Source organism: Pseudophryne corroboree, chromosome 12 (assembly GCF_028390025.1).
Source record: "Pseudophryne corroboree isolate aPseCor3 chromosome 12, aPseCor3.hap2, whole genome shotgun sequence".
Lineage (NCBI taxonomy): Eukaryota > Metazoa > Chordata > Amphibia > Anura > Myobatrachidae > Pseudophryne > Pseudophryne corroboree.
Window position 1 is genome coordinate 13,427,650 of NC_086455.1, and position 21,026 is coordinate 13,448,675.

The 21,026-nt window shown below is 42.0% G+C and overlaps 1 protein-coding gene and 1 pseudogene across 4 annotated transcripts in view; both read right to left on the reverse strand.

Annotated features, from left to right (window-relative positions):
* LOC134980280 (Fc receptor-like protein 3) overlaps positions 1–11,667 on the reverse strand; it is a 66,324-nt gene extending 54,657 nt beyond the window's left edge. For all 4 annotated transcript variants that reach the window (XM_063947028.1, XM_063947029.1, XM_063947027.1 and 1 more), the window contains exons 1-2: positions 11,622–11,667; positions 6,732–6,752 (exon numbers count right to left, since the gene is read on the reverse strand). In XM_063947028.1, coding sequence (XP_063803098.1) covers positions 6,732–6,752; positions 11,622–11,652 — 52 coding nt within the window. In that variant the 5' untranslated portion in view covers positions 11,653–11,667. The remainder of the gene's footprint in view (positions 1–6,731; positions 6,753–11,621) is intronic.
* Positions 10,771–10,883, reverse strand: LOC134981710 (5S ribosomal RNA; annotated as a pseudogene).
* Positions 11,668–21,026: the final 9,359 nt, after the last annotated feature.

A 21,026-nucleotide genomic window follows, 5' to 3' on the forward strand; every position in this document is an offset into this window, starting at 1 on the left:
TATAAAGCAGCAATCATTGACCAGGCAAAACCAACGTTTAAAAATATGGGTACACTCGCACAACGTCCCACACCTCCGGCAGTTCGCAGGCTATAACATTTTGTCCACGGTGACAGACTAAGGTAGTACAGAGTGGAAGAGGATGGATTAGCAAATGAGTGGGCGAAGGGTAATTGAGAGAGGGACAGTAGTGTATGAGAAAGATCAGATTAGATACATGATAACAACCTGCAGGATGAAAGAGCAAGGTCGAGAAGAGGATGCATAAGGCATCTAAAGACGGGTGTGGATGATTAGAACGACCCTAATTAGGTCAACAGTCAATAGGTCAACTCCATATAGTCAACATGGAAAAGGTCAACATGGTCAAAAGATCGACAGGGTCATTAGGTCGACAGGTAAAAGGCAGGCAATAAAAAAAGATCAACAGATAGAAAAGGTCGAAACATGAAATGGTCGACATGGAAAATGGTCAACAACAAAAAAAGGGTTGACACAACATTTTTTGTTTTTTTGTTTTTTTGGTGTCCCTTTTGCGGTCAAAGCACAGGGAACCCCACGCTTCACTCACCATGCTGCAGGTTGCTATTCCCAATTGTAGTCCACATGGATGGTAAAAGTATGAAAAACTTGGGGGGAAAATTGCAAATAGCCCTTAAAAAGTTGTGTCGACCATGTGTGTGTCAACCATTGACATGTCAACCAGTTGAACCTTTTGTAAGCACTGTCGATCTTTTACATGTTAACCATTAGTGGGCGACCTTTTTACTGTCAACTTATACCTCTAAAATCTATGTAAGCAATTAGTAAGGCAGTAAATAAGCAAACATTGTAATATGTAGAAAACAGTCTATTAGGCAATAAATAAGACAATTCAAGCACAATCAGAGGTGGAAATCTGATGGGGAAGTGAGTGAGAGTGCAAGATCACCCAGAAAAAGTGCACAGCAGTTGTGAATGGTGAGAGCATGGTCAAAGTTCATGGTGAAGTCCAATTTACAGGTCCAGAGAGAGAGAGATCATAGAAACAGCATGGAGGCTCCTGAGACAGGAACGGTATATGAGGTTTCCACTTACCAGTGGCCACAGGAGCAAGAGGGATGCCCATATATTCTAATTGTAGGGGATGCCTGGAGTGGGGATGTTTCACAGATAATGAGTAGTAGGCTGAATCCACGCACAAGGTTACTGGGGCCAGATGGAGAGGAGAATGTCCAGGAAGAAGTTCTGGACCAGGAAGGGATAAGACTGAAGTGTCACGATCCGGGTATCTGGACGCCATTACTTGCCTTTCAGATGTCTCCTGAGGCTGGCTCAGCGTTCCAAGGCCGGATCTCACCTGTGTCCACATACTGCATATCCCTCCTGTCACGCTGAGACGCTGTCACAGCGGCGCCATGTTTGAATCCTGTATGGCGTCTCCTGTCCTCCGCGGCCTCCGCTGCCGCTCTTGTGTTATAAGTGCAGGTTGTCAGTGTGGTGTTCCATGCCTGCCGCGGCCTCCGCTGTCATCCACGAGTCTCAGCATACATCTGTCAGTCTGGCGTTTCCTGTCCTCTGTGGCCGGTGCCGCCATTACATTTATGTTTCCACATGGTTTCCCAAGCCAGTTTTCCCTCCAAGTTCTAACATGGGCGCAGCCATGTTGGATCTAATCACATGCTTCAGTTCCTCCAATCCACTGCCTGGAAATCTGCATAATTGCCCAGCCAATACCTGCATTGCTGCAGGTATAAGTATCCTGTGCCTGGGCCAGGAAATGGTCAGTGCTTTGTTTGTCATACCTTGTTCCAGTCTCTCTCCTGTGGTTGTGTCTCCAGGTTCCAGCTCCTGTCTCCAGCATACACCAAAGAGACCCGCACCTGCCTACCATCCTGCGGTGCAGCCTGACTCTGCAGTCCTCCGTGGCTGATCCAGTTTCCAGCTATTTCATCTGCTTCCAGCAGTATCCACTACCACCGGTAATCATCCTTCAACTCCTCTGTTTCCACGCTCCCTAGCATCTTATTATATTCACTCTGTGTTTCATCACCTGGCTGGTTCCACCCAGCATTAATTCAGTGACTTTATCATCTGGCTGATCCCATTCCGCATCCACTCCGTGTTTTACTACCTGGCTGGTTCTATCCAGCAAATACAACAGCTGATTCAAGTTACCAACTTCATCTGTTCCATCTACTGGCATGTTCCTTGGATATCTTCACTACTACAGCCAGGCCTGGTAAGGTTATTCCATCTAAGGACTTTAACAGCTGTTCTTAACCTACCAGTGTCCTGTGTAACCATTTCATGGTCAGAGTGCTCCAGGAATCATATTATTTAACATTGCCATTATTAACCTTGAATGCTGTCTGTTTACACGGAGTCTGTTAATAAACTTTTATTTTGACTTTTACCTGGTTGTCATGGTCACACCTTCGGGTTTCATTTTAACACTTACATGTCCAGGGGTCTGATTAAACCTCCCCGGTTTAAGTTCCTCTCAGCCCCTACAACTGAGGCTTTATCCTGTCAGCCAAAACCCTCAGTTGTGACAGTAAGCACTGACCATATGAATCCAGCCGGAGACCAGGATCAAGCGGCCAGGCCGATGCAAGAACTGGCAGCCCGACTTGAACATCAGGAGGCTGCACAAGGCCACATCATCCGCTGTCTCCAGGATCTCTCTACACGGCTGGACGGGATTCAAACGACCCTCCGTGGACCTGGCACGTCCGGTACGTCCACAACAGTGACACCAGTTGTAACCCCACCCACCTTACCCATTTCCATTCCACGTCTTCATCTCCCAACGCCAGCAAAATTTGACGGATCTCCAAGGTTCTGCAGGGGATTTCTTAACCAATGCGAAATCCACTTTGAGCTTCAGCCTGGCAATTTCCCCAGTGACCGTACTAAAATTGCCTATATCATTTCCCTTCTCAGCGGCTCAGCCCTTGACTGGGCATCACCTTTATGGGAGAAGTCTGATCCTCTGCTGTCCTCCTATACGGACTTTGTGGCAACATTCAGGCGCATCTTCGACGAGCCAGGCCGGGTAACCTCTGCTTCATCTGAGATTCTCCGTTTTCGCCAGGGAACACGTACTGTGGGACATTATCTCATACAGTTCAAAATCCTGGCATCCGAACTGGCATGGAACGACGAGGCCCTGTATGCTGCATTCTGGCATGGCTTATCAGAACGCATCAAGGATGAGTTAGCTACCAGAGACTTGCCCTCTAAGTTGGATGAGCTAATTTCTCTTTGCACGAAGGTTGATCTACGTTTCAGAGAGAGAGCAACCGAGCGAGGAAGATCGCCTGCTCCAAAATCTTCTGCTCCTCCTCTTCGTCAACCGTCTCCATCCAAGGATGAGCCCATGCAAATTGGCCGTTCCCGTCTATCTCCCGCTGAGCGCCGAAGACGTCTCTCTGAGTCTCTCTGTCTCTATTGTGCAGCTCCGTCTCACATTATCAATGCCTGTCCCAAACGTCCGGGAAACTCCAAATCCTAGCTCGCCAAGGAGAGGGCCGGCTAGGAGTAATGATCTCCTCTCTATCTCCTCATGATTGTAATCTCCCAGTCTCGCTCCAAATTGCTCAACGTTACAGGAACGTCATTGCCCTCCTTGATTCCGGAGCAGCTGGGAATTTCATAACCGAAGCTTATGTTAAACGGTGGTCCCTACCAACCGAGAGACTTCCTTCGTCCATCTCCTTAACTGCAGTAGATGGCAGCAAGATTTTTGACGCAGTTATTTCTCTAAGGACTATACCAGTTCGTCTGAGAGTGGGAGTTCTTCATGCAGAATTTATTTCCTTCCTAGTGATTCCAAGAGCCAAACATCCAGTGGCTCTTGGAAACACTACATGTCCAGGGGTCTGATTAAACCTCCCCGGTTTAAGTTCCTCTCAGCCCCTACAACTGAGGCTTTCTCCTGTCAGCCAAAACCCTCAGTTGTGACATGGAGTGGAGGCATTGAGCGATGGCGGTGCTCCAAGGTAGAGTTGGTAGCAATCCAAGACAAAAATGGCATTGCTCTGAGGTGGACAAGTTCCAGAAAATAGGTCCTGAGGTTGAGCACTCTCCGGAGGCATCACACCAATGATTTTGTGATCATTCGATTTCCTTTTTCTATTTTACTTTACCATGATGTCTTACAGTACTGTCATTTGTTTTTGCAACTTTTTTTATCTATAGTATTTTCCCATGAATAATGATGGAGAAGGTTTTGTTAGATAAAATGTTATAAAAATTTGAGATTTAGAGTTGGGGAATAGTCACTGAGATAGTGGCTGACGGAGCTACAGCTTCAGGATCTTTATCCAAAATAACCCCTGAGGGAATCAATGAAACAAGTTCACTGTTTTTTTGGGTTTTTTTTTTTTTAAGTTAAGAGCATCTTACATGATTTGCCAATGGGACTAACATCTGCATGGTGATTTGTCCTCTCCCACTGCACCGTCCACCGTCTGTTGTGAAACTGCGGCAGCCGGTCAGTGTTATGGGGAGAGAGTATTCAAGACTTTGGACTGGAATCTGAGAAGATGGTAGAGTATCATGGCAATAGGATGGTTGTGTTAACTTAAACAACCCACAATAATTTGTGAAAAATTGGCTCTACCACCCAGAAGATTTGTAGTTAATCTGTCTTACACCCATCAGAGCTGCTACAGTTCTGGCCACTATTGCTGTTTGTCTGAAGGCTTGTAATAACCATGTTCCTCCCAACATATGATAGAGCTAACTGGATCCTGTTTGTCCTGATGACTACAGTTGGAAATAATGGCATATCTACTATAAGGGCAATTTGTGCAAGCGAGCCCATGAGTCAAGGGGGCCTGATATAATTTCCTTGTTTTATAGGACCTAACTGCACCCATAGTTGTATACGCAGCATATGTGACATCTAGTTTGTCTGGCCAGGGGTTTTCAGGGCCTTCACAGGCTTCAATACAATTATTTCTACTATCAATTATCTATTGCTGTGTTTTAACGTCCACTTTCCCATACTAATTGGAACATTGCAAGACACTAGAGGATAGATTTACTAAAGCTTCTAAAACAGACAAGTGGTGATACTGCCCACAGCACCCAATCAGATTCTAGTTATTTTTCTGTTGCGTTGTAGAAAATTATAGACAGGATCTAAATGGTTGCCATGGTCAACACCACTAGTTGTCTGTTTCAGAAGCTTTAGTAAGAATACTGTACCACTTAAAATGTTGGCTGATCAGCACTGGAGATTACCATTTCATCCTCTACTTGTGTCCATCTTTAGTTGGTGGTAGTAGCCCATACAGGGTCCTTTTCCCTTCCATTTGGACTATTCCTGCAGTGGTTAAAATCTTCTGCTGGCCTACCCATGTATCATAGCTGTATAGATCAATCTGGATGGGCATTTGGGTGTTGACCACTCTTCACTTCTCTTATATAGATCAGTTAGTGGTGAGCACATCAACATAGGCTTGGGAGAGTAACTGAATGGTGGGCATTACATTGTAGTTACATAGTTATATAGTTAGTGAGGTTGAAAAAAAGCCCATCGGGTTCAACCTGTATTGTGTTAAGCGGTTCATATTATAATGCGCTTGCTGAAGTAATGGTTTAGTACCAATTGACAACTATGATTCTTACCACTCCCACATTGCTTTGAAGTCACTAGCTGCACCATGTTCCTGGCCGTACCACCACAATAGTAACCATGCATCTGAGGCAATGTGGGTGAACTTGCTATAGTTTAGTGTGGCCCTTAGGCTCTTACAGTCCTAGCCCATGTAGGCCATCTGTCTGGCCTCACCAGATAAACCATCCAGCTACTCCCCAGTCTACACAAACTATTTCACAGACAGGATTTCCTATACTCATAATGAGTCTGCACCTGTCTTGGCCACTATATATTTTTATTAACAATATATATATATATATATATATATATATATATATATATATATACACACTGCAGGTCAGTTATGATAAACTGACTATACAAATCCCTTTAACAATTTTTTTACCACTAAAAAATATTCTCCTCCTGACAGTTACTCCTCTGTGAGTACACTAGAAAATATTCATTACCCCACTGGTTCCCAAACTGAGTGTAGGCAGGGGCAACCTGAGATACCACGGGATACGTGCGGTCCGCAATGCGCAGGCGCGTCACTGGCTGGTGACGGGGGTCACCAGGCAGTGACGAATCTAACGAAGAAAGCGATCGCAAGGAGATTGACAGGCAGAAGGCATTCATGGGCGGCAACTCACCGTTTTCTGGGAGTGTCCAGGAAAATGCAGGCATGCCCGGCCGTTTCCAGGGAGGGTTCCTGACGTCCGCTCCATCCAGGATCTTCGCAGAGGCTGAGTAAGTCCTGGGCTGTGCAGAAATGCTCACTGCACAGCCCATCGAACCCCTGTACAGCGTTTACCCCCTCCCCTGTAGGCGGCGATTACCTGGTCGCAGGAGTGCAAAAAGCTGCCAGCGTGTAACCAGGTCTGAATTAGGCCCATTGAGAGATTTGTATAATGGATTTCCTGAATCTGTCTTATGCATACCGCCAACTACAGTACAATATTAATAAGCCATAAAGTCATGAAATAACCAATTATCCATTTATGGCTGTAAAATTTATATACTCAGTATACACATTTTATTGCATCCAATTTGAAGTGCTATAATACACAGCATAATAAAAATAAATAAATCTGAAAAAACAAAAACAAACAAACAACAATTTAATAGACAATGAACTTACTGGAATGATCCATAAATGACGCTGAAACACAAGATAACAATGGTCAGATATAAGCAATACAGTACTTTGGAATATACAGTGTACAGTTTCTGCATGGTTTGGTTGTTATAAACATTCTGCACATCCGCTGTTTAATGTTAGCATGAAGATGAAGCCACATTACTAGTACATAGGGTTGTTGTCACAATCCCAATGTATTTTCATTAATGTACCAAGTGATTCCTCATGCTTTACCTCCTGTACTGGAGGGTTCCTTCAGCCTTACTACTGATTTCAGCTTCCAAGCTCCTTTGCCTTCTGTGTAAGACTGTGTTACTGCTGTAGCACGTCACAGACTGATTGTACACCTGTGTAGTCTCCAGATTGCATCAGTGATCTCAGACCAGCTAATACAGTAACTAATTGTGCGCCTGAGAATCATACAAACTCCAGTACTGTGTTCTGAACTTATAGAATGATGCCAGCAGGGCCGTACCTAGGTGTGTGCCGATGGTGCCTTGCCCACAGCGCAAATGCACTGAGGACGCACCATCCTGCTTAAAGAGACAGTGCATTACCAACTTCAACACTTCCTGACTCCTATCTCCAGGATATCTGCAAACCTGCACCACTGGCTATCTCATCTCCAGGATATCTGCAAATCTGTACTGCTGGTTCAATCCCAGCTTCCAGCTATCCTGCACTGCTGGTTCAATCCTAGCTTCCAGCAATCTAGATATCCTGTACTGTTGGTTCAATCCCAGCTTCCAGCTATCTTGTACTGCTGGTTCAATCCCAGCTTCCAGCTATCCAGATATCCTGTACTGCTGGACCAATCCCAGCTTCCACAAATCATCCTCCACCATAGTGTTCCAGTAACCCCATAATTGTATTGACACCTGTGACCAGCCATAGACTCTAGCCAAACCTGCCACGACTGTATGATAAGACTGTATATTAAGCCTGCACAGTTCTGTCCTCAGTTCTCCAGCCAACCAGTAACGAGACCTCATCCGGTTCCACAAATAATAACAGGCATGACAGTCATTTTATAACCAGGGCGTGAAAACAGAACACATCTTTATGTCTTAGAAGAGTATGATTAAATGCATTTATATAATATTTATTGAGCAGTGATGTTATGCTTCATATGATCATTTATGATTCTAGCATTAAACACGCGTTTCACTTCCTCTTTTTCACTCTGCCACTAATTTACACAAAGGAGAATTTGTTTTGCATTAAATAACCATTGTAGAAAGACAGGTTTCTAATGTTCTTATTTACTCTGTCTTATGTTGTAAAACAACAATTAAAGTGGTGATTGAGTCCACAAGAAACCATCAATAATAAACGCATTATTAGCAGGTTCTCACTGCGCAGGTGTCAGGACAAGCAGCAGAGCTATTCAGCGAGGGGCTAGTTGGTTATAGGATGGGGCATGTTTGCCCATAATGTGCATGGCTTCCTAGAGACGTGAGACCCACATGCTAAGCGAGCTGGTTCTAGACTCCCACTACTATAAGAAAACCCCATGCAGCAGGTTTCCCTGTCATAGTGGAACAGGTTCTAGACTGCTGCTGTACACCATGCGCATTGTCCGCTGCCACAGTGGGTCATTCATTTGAGATGAGGACATGGATTGTTATGTATTGATCAATGTTGTATAAGTTTTGTATGAACGATGTGCCCATCAGTTGCTAATGACGACTGTTACATGTTTGCTGCATCCACATGGCTGCACTGGTGCTTACACTAAGTTGGATGTATAGTAAGATATGCCCCACTCTAAGTGCACACTTACAAACTGTAAATGTTCAGTGGTTATTTATAACACACAGGGGGAGATGAATCAAACCTTAGAGCAAGATAAAGTGGAGAAGATGCCCATAGCAACCAATCAGCTTCTAGCGGTCATTTATCCAGCATAGGGCTAGATGTAATGAAGTCTTATTTCGGCGGATGTGTGGAATGCCGCTGGAAGTAGGACTTTTTTATAAAGGGGAAATCAGTTACAAGGCATAGTTTTGCCTTGTAAATGATTTCCCCTTTAAAAAAAAAAACATCTGAGTTCAGGTGGCATCCTGCATGTCCGCCAAACTCGGACGTCACTGCACCCCACCCTATGCTGGGTAAATGACAGCTAGAAGCTGATTGATTATGGCCAACTACTCAATTTGATCTCTCTAAGTTCGATACATCTCCCCCCACCCCCACAAAAAAAAAAATCTCAGTTTGAACTTTCCTTTTATAACATTGCTGTAAACCAGTCTCTCTACACACATTAAGAACATGGCAGAGAACAATTGCAGCTGCCTAGAAAATGATCTAGTTATCTGTTTTAACACCACATACATACATAGTCAAATGTATATAATATTTGTTACGGGATCCGGTCTGAAGATCAACACTGTCTAGGTCAAGAATGTTTAGGTCGACCACTATAGGTTGACAGGGTTTAAAGGTCGACATGGTTTCTAGGTCAAAATGTTCTAGGTCAATAGGTCAAAAGTTCGACATGAGTTTTTCACTTTTTTTTCTTATTTTGAACTTTTCATACTTAACGATCCACGTGGACTACAATTGGGAATAGTAATCTGTACCGAGCGCAGGGGTAGCGGAGCGATGCACCTTGCCCGAAGCATGGCGAGCGAAGCGAGCACTAATTGGGGGTGCCGGGCACTGTACAGAGAAAATTACACAAAAAACCCCATAAAAACTCATGTCGACCTTTTGACCTGTCGACCTTCAAACCCTGTTGACCTAGTGACTATCAACCTATAGTGGTCGACCTAAACATTGTCGACCTAGACACTGTCGATCTAATGATCCACACCCATTTATTACATGCGTAAAGATAAAAGTGTTCTATCAGACAACTCAGATAGCAGATGACCAGTTAAAAACATAGACACGTCAAAAACACGTCATAGTAAAGAGAGAAATGCTGCATATAGGTATGGCATGAATAGCCAATAATCTATTCAAGTGTTAAAAACTGATGAACTGAATAATGCTGAAGACAACGGGGAGGAGTAAGTAAATAAAAAATAAATCTTTACTATATCAAAAATATTAAACCATGACAATGATTTTACTAAGAAATTATTTTTTATATGTTCTTAGGATTGAAACAAGAATAAACAAGCTTAGACTTAGGACACAGGATTGTTTATGTAGCGGCGCTTTTAATTTGTTAAATATCTGTCAGTATACCAGCTGCTGAGTGGGCACAGTCTGCTAAGCTGTGTATAGAAAAATGAAACAAATACATAGAAAGAAAACACTGCGCTTGGGACACTGGTAAATGTGTATCAGTAAGTATCAAAAGGTGCTGTCCGTCAGAATGAATGGACTCAGTGAAGCTCATTCATATAAAAAAATCTTTGTTTTATAAGCATAAATTCACAAACAAATTTGTATACAAGAACAATTAGCACATGTCTATAAGCTTGCAATCTCCGGATATTAGTTATTAAGATAGACTATCTTACAATGTGAATAAAATGCAATAATAAGCAATAGCAATATTGTAATACAGGTTAGTAAAATTGGTAAAATAAGAGTCTCTCCTGTAAGTTTGTGAAACCACACCACTGGTGTCCCGGAGGGGTTGATGTGTTAGTAGTCCGCTGATTAGGCTCTCTCAATACATGTACCTAATGATTAGTAAGGTTGTAACAGCAAGCAGTCCCGTATTCGTATATATAGTTACCACCATGCTGGTTCCTGATATAGCAGTCAGAGATCCTGTAGCAATAATGTGCACGCGGTATGTATAACAGTGTTCAGTTGAGAGGACTGCAGCCTTTGAATAGATCAGTGCACTGCCTGTTCGCGGTATATGGCAGCCGTCTCCGCAGTGTGCACAGAAAATACCTGCAGCAGCAACCGCTGCGAAGCCAGCAAGGTGTACACCCCACACACGGACTCCGAGCGTGGACTGGCCAGCAGTGGGAACGTATTTTCGAGCAATGCTGGAAGTTGTGTAAGAGCAGAACAGCTATAGGTGGTAGCCAGGAGATCCAACAGTGGGAGAATACAAACAAAGGAAAGTGGGCACCTACAGCACCTGCTATTCCCAGGTGGTCTCCCATCCAAGTACTAACCAACACTGCTTAGCTTCCAAGATCAGATGAGATTGGGCATATCCAGTGTGGTGTGGCTGTAGATATATGTTCTTAGGGCCTAATTCAGTCTTGATCGCAGCAGCAAATTTGTTAGCTGATGGGCAAAACCATGTGCACTGCAGATTGGGCAGATGTAACATGTGCAGAGAGAGTTAGATTTTGGTGGCTTATATTGTTTCTGTGCAGGGTAAATACTGGCTGCTTTATTTTTACACTGCAATTTAGATTTCACTTTGAACACACCCCACCCAAATCTAACTCTCTCTGCACATGTTACATCTGCCCCACCTGCACTGCACATGGTTTTGGCCATTAGCTAACAAACTTGCTGCTGCAATCAGGTCTGCATTAGGCCCTTAGTTATAAATTATAATACTGTCCTTTTGAGCATGGCAGAGCAGATATGTATCATATCCAGGGACACTCATCATAAAAAAAAAGTCAACATGAAAATAAAGCAATAAGACAAAATTAAAAGGAATTCATCAAGTAAATAAATATAAGTAAATCAGCATGGCCCCAACTAGACAACCTTTATCTACTAAACACAAGGTAAGTACTGTACTGTACTGTATTCATTTAGTTTTCTTTGGGCATATTTATATACAATTGCAAATGACAGAATACTGTATACAGGATATAATCCAGTCAGTTCTGTGTACATTTTAATAATTCGATATGACAATGTCTGGAACTCAGATGTATCTGGATCAATGATTAAATATCTCTGAGGCAGATGCTAAAAAATATACTGGAAAATAAAACAAATCTCAATACTTACAGATTAAGACAAACAAGAAGAGACCGGTCATGGTGCCTGTATTTGGTAGAGCATATGCAGAATAATATATTTTGTTTTTAGATCTAGTGTTAAACATGCGTTTCACTTCCTTTTTTACTCTGCCACAGGTTCATTTACAGAAAAGACAATGGGCTAGATGCGTCATCACTTGGAGAGTGATAAAATGGAGAGTGAAAAAGTGCCAGCCAATCAGCTCGTAACGGTCATGTCACAGGCTATGTTTAAAAAATGACCGTTAGGAGGTGATTGGTTGGTACTTTAGCGCTCTCTCTCTCTCCATTTTATCACTTTCCAAGTGATGACATCTAGCCCATTCTGTTTAAGCAGTGAATCACTAGTTCTGAAAGATAATCTGCTAATGATTTTTTTGTCTCTTATGAGGAACCTTCATGATTGTTTTAAATGTAACAATTTAAATGTCATCTTATTTTGCTGTCCCCTTACATTGCACCACTGATAGCAGATTATCTCATACAGTAGTTTTCATTTAGAAAGTAAAGCAAGTAAGTAAAGTAAGGTTACACATGGGGGAGGGGGTATTCAATTAGCCCCTGATCATTTTTTTCTCCTGAAAAAACAAGCTGAAATTTGGCCAATGGTCATTATGAGGCTATTCAATTAAATCATGTTATTTTTGGGAGAAAAATGTCCCATTTTGTGCAATAACACATGGGATCTGTGATAAGTATCCTGACCCATACAATAGGTCAGATGTAATGACTTTCGAGACTCCGTCCGAACTCGTACTTTTTTTAAGGCAGCAAACCTGGTTGGTTTTGCCTTGTAAATGTTTGCTGCTTTAAAAAACTTGGAGCTCTGGCCGTCTTGCAAGCCATTACATCTGGCCCGTTATTACAGGTTTTAAGGGCTGCTTATCTGGAATTATGCTTTGGGTGCGTGAGTCACCTGAAGCATAATCCCCAATAAACGCTGGGAATCAGGACTAATTGAATAGACCCCGGCAATTTAAGTAGCATCAGTAAATTACCATAGCTAATTGAATACCCCCCATAATACATATTATGCAAAGAAATAATAAACATCACCAACACACAAAGAAAAGCAGAGTACAATGCTGTAATAGGGAGAAACATGATTTTATAATTGTACAAAGGTTACCAGTATAATGCATAATCACTGTTAATCTGAGTCTTCTCAGGCATGTCCAGCTGACATACTGTACCCCTTGTAACAGTGAGTGGGTGTAATAAGTATGAGAAGAGAAAAAAAGTAAAGGTGATCATGGCAATCTGTGGACTGTTTAAATATCTGCCTGAAGCTGGGCATACACTATACAATTATCTGCCAGATCTGACTGGTTGGAATGAAAATCTGGAAATGGATGAGAGAACAACAGGTTTTGTCCATTTTCCAGTGTTTGGGAGCAAATGATTGATTGTCATTTGCTCTCATCCATTTCCAGATTTTCACTCCAACCAGCTAAATCTGCCAGATAATTGTATAGTGTATGCCCATCTTGAGAGTATCACATTGCTAGATTAGTTACTTTGTTTCTGTGTTTCCAGTATCCTTGCATCCTGATTATATTCCTACTTTCCTGTGCATTATATTTTCACTATTCCCCTTTCTCTGCTCTCTCTCACACATTGGCTTCTATGACTGACCCGCATCTTCTTTCCTCTGGATTTTGGCTGGTCTGGCCTTAATTTTCCATGACTTACTCAGTTCGCAGTCAGCAAGACGACAGTTACCAGTTTCCTAGCCTCTGGATACGCTCTCCTGGTTTAATGATACAACTGAAATTTACCTTCAGCATCCTGTTTTGTAACCATGGTTAAATATTACAGTTTGACAATTTTCTACTGTTTTCTGATACATGGTAGTGTTCATCAGTGGAAAGTTATTTGGTAACCGTCTGCCACTGCTTAAATTCCTATGTAAAAATGTCTGCTGAGTTCATTGGTTGACCAGTACACTGGGCCTGATTCAGGTGTGGTTGGAGGTGCATCTCATGCTGCAAAGTAACAATTATCAGTACTTTGCGCATGCATCGGACCCTTACTGTGCATGTGCAGTATGGGGCTGCAACGTCAGACACAGATCAGCAGCAGTTTGTGATTGGTAGTCTGATGCCATTTGGGACAGGGAAAGGATGGCTTTGGCCTCCATTCCCCAAAATGGAGGTATGTTGATGCTGTTGTGGGGCAGTGGCGAAGCCAGGATCTCCATTGGAAGATGGGAAATTCTTGGTTTATTTGTTGGATCTGCAGGGTCCAGCTTGCACGACCACAGTAGTGTCTTATAGACTCAGATTGTTGCCCTCTAATGCTATACAGCAGGGTCAGATCTAGCATTCAATGCTAGGTGATTGTCAGGGTTCCCATTGTTTTGCTACTGTGCACCAAACTTCAGTTTTCTCTCATGTGTAGGGATTTTGATTGTATTTCTTGACAAAATTTTTTTTTACCCGCTCTCTAGTACTGTGTTGTCTATAATCTGTACTGGATTTTGTTATGAATACCTGACCTTGCAAAACCCTGACCCTTTTTACGGTCCATATAGTGTTTCAGATCACAGAATGGAACTTGACAAAGCAGTACCCAGTGCTAGACTGATAAATGTCCTCATCATCACCTAAGAACCCACTACATAAGCATGCCCCAGAGACCCCATTAGTATTTAAAAAGCTATTAGCAGTGAATTTTTAAGTATTTGCTCTGGATCAATATCAGATGATACTTTTTCATAGCGGTATCGTGGCCAGTGGAGTTGGTGGTGCACTTCTCACTGCTCTGGGAATGATCCTGATTCATCTACTGGTTCCCGACCACCTCCCTAAAGCAATTGCTGGGACTGTAACTGGGACTTGTGAGTGGAGTTAGAATACCTGTGGTCTGAGTGATATAGATTCATTTGTTGACAAGCCAAATGGCGAAATGCGTATCTTAGTTTTTATTTTGTCCTAGAACATTATTATTATTGTTGATTTTGTTCAATGTACTATATTTTGACCTATTTAGTTTTGGCAGGGTACCGTATAGTACTTTTTCCATTTTCCATGATAAAAGTTATATTTTTTTGTTTAATTAAACAGTGCCACTACATTACATTAAGCTGCAGTTTCCTTCACGGTCTAGCAACTCTCTCCATCAGCCTATCAGACTGGCAGTTGCTGTCCTCTCTTAGACGATCTATGATTGAAACATAATTTCTTACATGACGTTTTTCAAGTATCTTGATTTAGCATCTCATATTAATTACATTGATCTATGTTGCTACTTAGTGTTATTCTTCCATTACAGTTGCCTGGAGAGAGCAACATGCATCCCTTGGTGAATAATGACCGAGGAGTGGACTGGTTTCCTTCACTTCCACTGTTAAATAACACGATGATCCAAAAGAATACCACTCTGTATACAGGCGCTTCATTTACATATTATACACCCGGTCACATATCCTTTGGAAATAAATCTTATTCCACACTTGTTCGACTAATAATCCCTTGTGGTTAATGAAAAACATAAAAGGGAGACAAAGCAAGAAAATACATAGGGTAAATCCACTAGAATAAATACCTGTCTTGGGGTCTAGTCTCCTCATACCTTGACAAAGATTCCAGGCGGTATTGAAACGCGTTGGTGAGATTTGTGGAGCATCCGGACTCCTGTATCTGCCTGTGTTATTTCATCTGTCCGGGGCGCCTGATGTGACATGTACACATGCTATATCTGTCTACTTCTGTTTGTAGATATTTCAAATGATATATTAAACTACAGTATTACACTATATGGAGTTCTTTTCCTATATTTTGACGCATGGAGAATTAAGGTGCATCGTAACTGCCATTGCTTGCCCCACTTATTGCAAGTCTGTCTACTGTAATTGTAGACCAACCTTTCTGGTAGGAGTCCAAAGAACCGTATAGCCGTATATTTGTGGATTTACACTATGTATTTTCTTGCTTTGTCTTCCTTTTATGTTTTTCAGTAACCACAAGGGTTTATTAATCGAACAAGTGTAGAATAAGATTTATTTCCGAGTCCATCCACAAAGGATATGTGACCGGTTGCATAATACGTAAATGTAGCGCCTGCATACACAGTGGTATTCTCTTTTGGTTTACGGTCTATAAATGTGTAAAATGACACCCTATGCACTGGCTGTGGGCTGCTGAGATTTTTATCATTTCCAAAAATTCACTTGTTGTGGTAGGGAATATAGATTGTAAGCTTCACCGGGGCAGGGACTGATGTAAATGGTTAAAATATTCTCTGTAAAATGCTGCAGAATATGTGCGCTATATAAATAACTAATAATAATAATAAAAAATATGACAAGCTTCAATGTTGACAAATTCATTAGAATAATTGATCCCATCAAATTAATTTGTTGTTTATATTGTTTTTATTATTCTAATGCATTAAAAATGGGCTTCAGGATTCCCAGGTTTCTTGCTTCTAATGCTCCGTCACGCTAGCATAGATTGTAAAGCATATTTAATACTTTAATATTTAATATTGAGTACATATTGGCCATGGCTTTCCCACATCTGACTGCACAAACTTCCACATCAGTGTGATATCATTATTCAAGGCTTTTCGGAAGCCAAGATGTTTCCACTAGGACTGTCAGTCTGTGGTTTCCCAATTTCCTCTGTTTCCCTTATGACAGTGCTGCTGTCGTCACACGTAGCCCTGTCATTGGTCACACTCCCAACACAAGCAGCCTATCACAAGGTATGCACACTTATATGAAATATGTTGTGCTGCTGTGAGCATTCGGATGATGTGATTGGTCGTAGTATTCCTGTGCTGATCAAAGCAGGAGATGCAGACAGAATACAGTAAGGTGTTTATGCTCTGATCACACATACCGTTAATTTTTTAAATCTGTTTAACAGTTTTTATTACGATAAGTGTAAATGTATATATTGCTGTTGGTGTATAACTCACATGTGAGTTACTGTCTATTCAACTAAACTTTGTGTGTGTGTATTAGGGTTAATTTGGTCATACAGATGGAGCCATGTTTATCTTGGCCTTTAATAGGATTAATTGAGCCAGGGCAGTCAGATTTAATCCCCTGCTGAAATGACTTAATCCCTTGATGTATTGTTCTCTCTGTATTGTATTGCAGCTGAGTACAATAAATGAAGGGTTTATGCTAATAAACCATGGTGTGCCTAGGTGCAGCAGAGAAGGCTAGATGAACGTGTCTCCATCTGTAAATACCATAACATTTTATTTTATTTCAGTAGAACCAAACTAAATTAATTAGACATTTAAAATGATCCATATACAGCTTCAGAAAGTAGATTTTCACTATTTGTGCCAGAGCAGGAAACATTTTGCATACATTGCGGTTTCGGCTGTACTGGGGACAGCACCCGAAGCTCAGATAATTTGGGCTTCCCTTAAGCTGAACTATTTAATTCTCGAGAAGACTTTCTTTATTCAAGAAAATGTTATATTGTGGGTAAACAAGGTAATCACATATACATAAATAGCTTCAGCAATTACACTAGTTGTAAAGATACGCAATACGCATTCACAATTACATGTACCGTATTTGCTGGCGTAAAAGACGACTTTTTGGCCCTGCAAAACATGCCACCAAGTGGGGGGGGTCGTCTTATACGCCGGGGGTCGTCTTATACGTCGTATAGGCCGCAGTGCCTCCCGATGCACTGCGGCCGCGGCGGGTCATCAGCGTGGCTGCGGCGATACAGGGGTGCCAGCCTTTTCGGCGTGACCGGCCCGTTCTGCTCGGGAAGCAGCGTCGCTCCGGCCCGCCCCTTGCGGTCATAATATAGTAATGTCACTTGGTATTAATAGACTGCTGCTAGTGACAGGGAGACAGGGAGGGCAGACAGGGAGCAGGGACCAATCCAATCAGGCTTTGTATACAGCCAACAGCCAACCACAGTACTGCACCATTGTACAGTACAATACAGTACAATACAGCATAGAAAAAGTCCAGCCATCAAACGCCTATCAACCCTATCATGGCACCAGCAAAAAGAAAGAAATATGATGCAAGTTTTAAACTTCTTTGTTCTTTTACGTTTTATTTGGTGTGTGGAAGGTGTGCGGAAGAGGGGGTAGTCTTATACGGCGAGTATATAACAAACTCTATATTTTGAGTGGAAATGTTGGGGGTCGTCTTATACGCCCAGTCGTCTTATACGCCGGCAAATACGGTATGTATCAAACACAGTACTAGCAGAGATGAATGTTTATTGAATAGGAAGGAACCCCGAAACTGATGATGTGAAGGCGAATTGGATTAGAATTCACCGCTCATAAAATACAACCACTGTGTTATTCAGAGTCAAATTTCTTTTGCAACCAATTTTACACAGTACACTAACAAAGTAACGTTTCATTAATCACTGCGCTCACTTTCCTATCCCTATCTCTGATTAGTATATATTAATATATACAATTCTTATTTAGGATCCTTAGAAAAAACACAATAATAATTTTCCGCTTAAGAAATTTACTCTTTCTGGCCATGTATCCTTGTGTTGGTGCACATGTGTAGTCTTATTATATCCAGGTTTATTCCTGGAGGGGGGAGGGGGAGGGGGAGACCGTGTTAAAGATTCTGCTGTTTAAAAGTGAAAGGGAGTTATTGAGTTCAATTGATTTTATTAAAGATAGTTTTGTCTCATTTATATACACCGGAATCCGCTGCAGATAAATTCTGGAATTTAGTTTATGTTTTCTTTATAATTATGGATATCGATTTTCCTATATATGGGTGGTCTGGGCAACAACATGCCAAATTAGACACACTGGGGTAGTTGTATTAAGCTTAGAGAAGTGATAAAGCAGTGATAAGTGCAAGGTGATAACGCACCAGCCAAGCAGCTCCTGTCGATTTACATATTGCAGCTGATTAGCTGGTGAGTTAACACCTTGCACTTATCACTGCTTTATCACTTCTCCAGCCTTAATACATCTGCCCCACTGTACATAGAGAGTCGAAATCGTCTCCTGTTGCTCAGGATTAAACTCTTCTCTCGCTGGTAATGTTCTGCGCCTGTCAGTGTTGATATATATGGAGAATAACTTCAGACAGTAGTACATTCACTTGCTATAATGATGGCTGTAGTTACATTTCTCAAAAAGGAAGCTTAACAGAATTTAGACTTATTTCCTTCCCCCTATTCTATAATGACGTCTCAGCTGTCTCTAACAACAGTCTGTGAAGGGAGAACGTTTTCTCAGTTCCAGGCTGTTCTGCGGTACAAAGTTCTTATCTAACTTTTGGTTGCGCCTCTCCCTCTCTCTGCACTACTGTAAGCTGTGAGGATAAATTGCAGAAGTGTGGATATCTCCCTGAGTAGAGGGGATTCCTGTACCTCTAATGCAGATCAGCACTGGACAGCTCTGCTTCCACTGTATTAGGCTGGCTCTGCGCTACTGTAGCTGCTTCTTTACACAGCTCCCTTGTATGTCATTCACCACCTCAGTGTTTCTCAGAAGCCCGGCTTCTGTTCCAGCAGCTTCGGCTTTCAATCATTTCCCAATGGTGTCTGTAGCTCCGTCTCCTGAGTATCAGCTCACTCACAGGGGTGGATTTAGGGGTCAGGGTGCCACTAGGCACAACATTAAGGCCACCTTCCAACTCCCTCAATTTTATTATTTTCATTGTTTGGTTATAAGGCCTAATTTGGCGATTGGCATATGAATATAATATAATAATAAAGTAAGCTATGAGCTATTCAATTTTATTGTATATGTAATTATGTTTACACATTAACTATAGGACATCTTAATCATCCACACTCCACTTAAGATGGCATATGAAACAGCATAGTGAAAATATTTTGTAGTTACTGGGAAATTTTAGATTGACAGTCATAAAACAAGCTTCCAAGTGCTGCCCCCTATTCACGTGCTGCCCCTATGCATGTGCCTCATGGGAAATTCGTCACCAGTTGTTTTCACCGTTGGCCACTGACAGGAGCTCCCCAGGAATATCACTGGCCTCATGTCCAGTTAGATGGATTCCCCAGTGCAGCACCACTTCTTCTGGCTGCTACAGTACAATGCCTTAGGAGCGCCCTTAATGGTCAGCTGTGTGTCTCTTTTAAAGCTTTACTCACGAGCCAGCCACCATTCCCACCTGTGGTACACACTGTTCTTTTTCAAAACTCTTTCCCTCATGCCAGTCAAGGCACAAGCAGAGTTCCATCTCATCTTTAAGCACACAGGGGCAACAACAGTTTACTGGCAACCACTGAACACCTACAAATCCCAAGCCTACAGCAAACCTATACAATATATACAGTCTTTTACATAAATACAGAAAATATTTAAACAAGATTGGAGGGATAGCACATATAAATATATAACATAGATCCACACAGGCAAACAATTAGGATCCATTTTTTTTCTCTATACAGGACTTTAGGATTTCTATAATATCCAACCACTGCATTAAGTGAAAAGTATTTGCAACAGCTTTAGGAATAGTTTAAATAAAATGCATGATCATGTTGTGGATGAAAATGATAACGGTGTTTGCAGAATGATAGGAATCTGGCTAGTGATACCAACTGTACCAATATCATTCTCATTATTGGTGGTATTTATTAAAAGGAGAAGGGAGGGAGAGGTCAGGAGAAGAGAGGCATAGTTGATATTGGAGGCCATAAGAACTGATGAGTTAACACTGTGAAGAGTGTACAAAGAAATGAGCAGGGGGCCAAGAACAGAACCCTGGGAAATGCCCACACAGAGGTAGAACCAGAAGTAGAAACATTGATGGAGTGGTTGGTGAGGTAGGAGGTGAAGCAAGAAAGATGAGGGTGATCCATGAGGTCAAAAGCTGCAGACTGGTCTGATAGGATGAGGAGAGAGAAGTTGCCCCTGGATTAGGCCAAGAGAAGATTGTTGGTTACTTTGGCCAGAGCAGTTTCAGTGAAGTGGAGGGGATGGAAGCCAGATTGGAGAAGATCAAGGATAGAGTTGTCAGAGAGGTAGCAGGTGAGATGGTTGTAGACAAGCTGCTTGAGTGATTTAAAGGCAAATGTGAGAGAAGAAATGGGGTGGCAATTAGTGAGTGAGGTGGGGTCAAGGTTGGATTTTTTTCAAATGGTTGAGACAAGAACAAGTTTGAAGGATAAGGGGAAGATGCCAGTGAAGAGAGATAGATTTAAGAGGTGAGCAAATTGGGAGCCGATAGTGGGGAAGAGGAAACGAAGGAGGCAAGAGGTTATGGGATCCAGGGAGCAGGAAGAAGGGGAAGAGGATAAAATAAAAGTATGGACTTTGTCATCCATGGTGGGGCAGAAGGAGCACATGGGTATGTGTCAGAATAGGGTGTGTGGCATGGTAGGGGCATCAGAAGAGTGATGGGAGAAGATTTAGTGATAGATGGTTTGGAGTTTGGGCTAAATTTAAGGTTATGGAT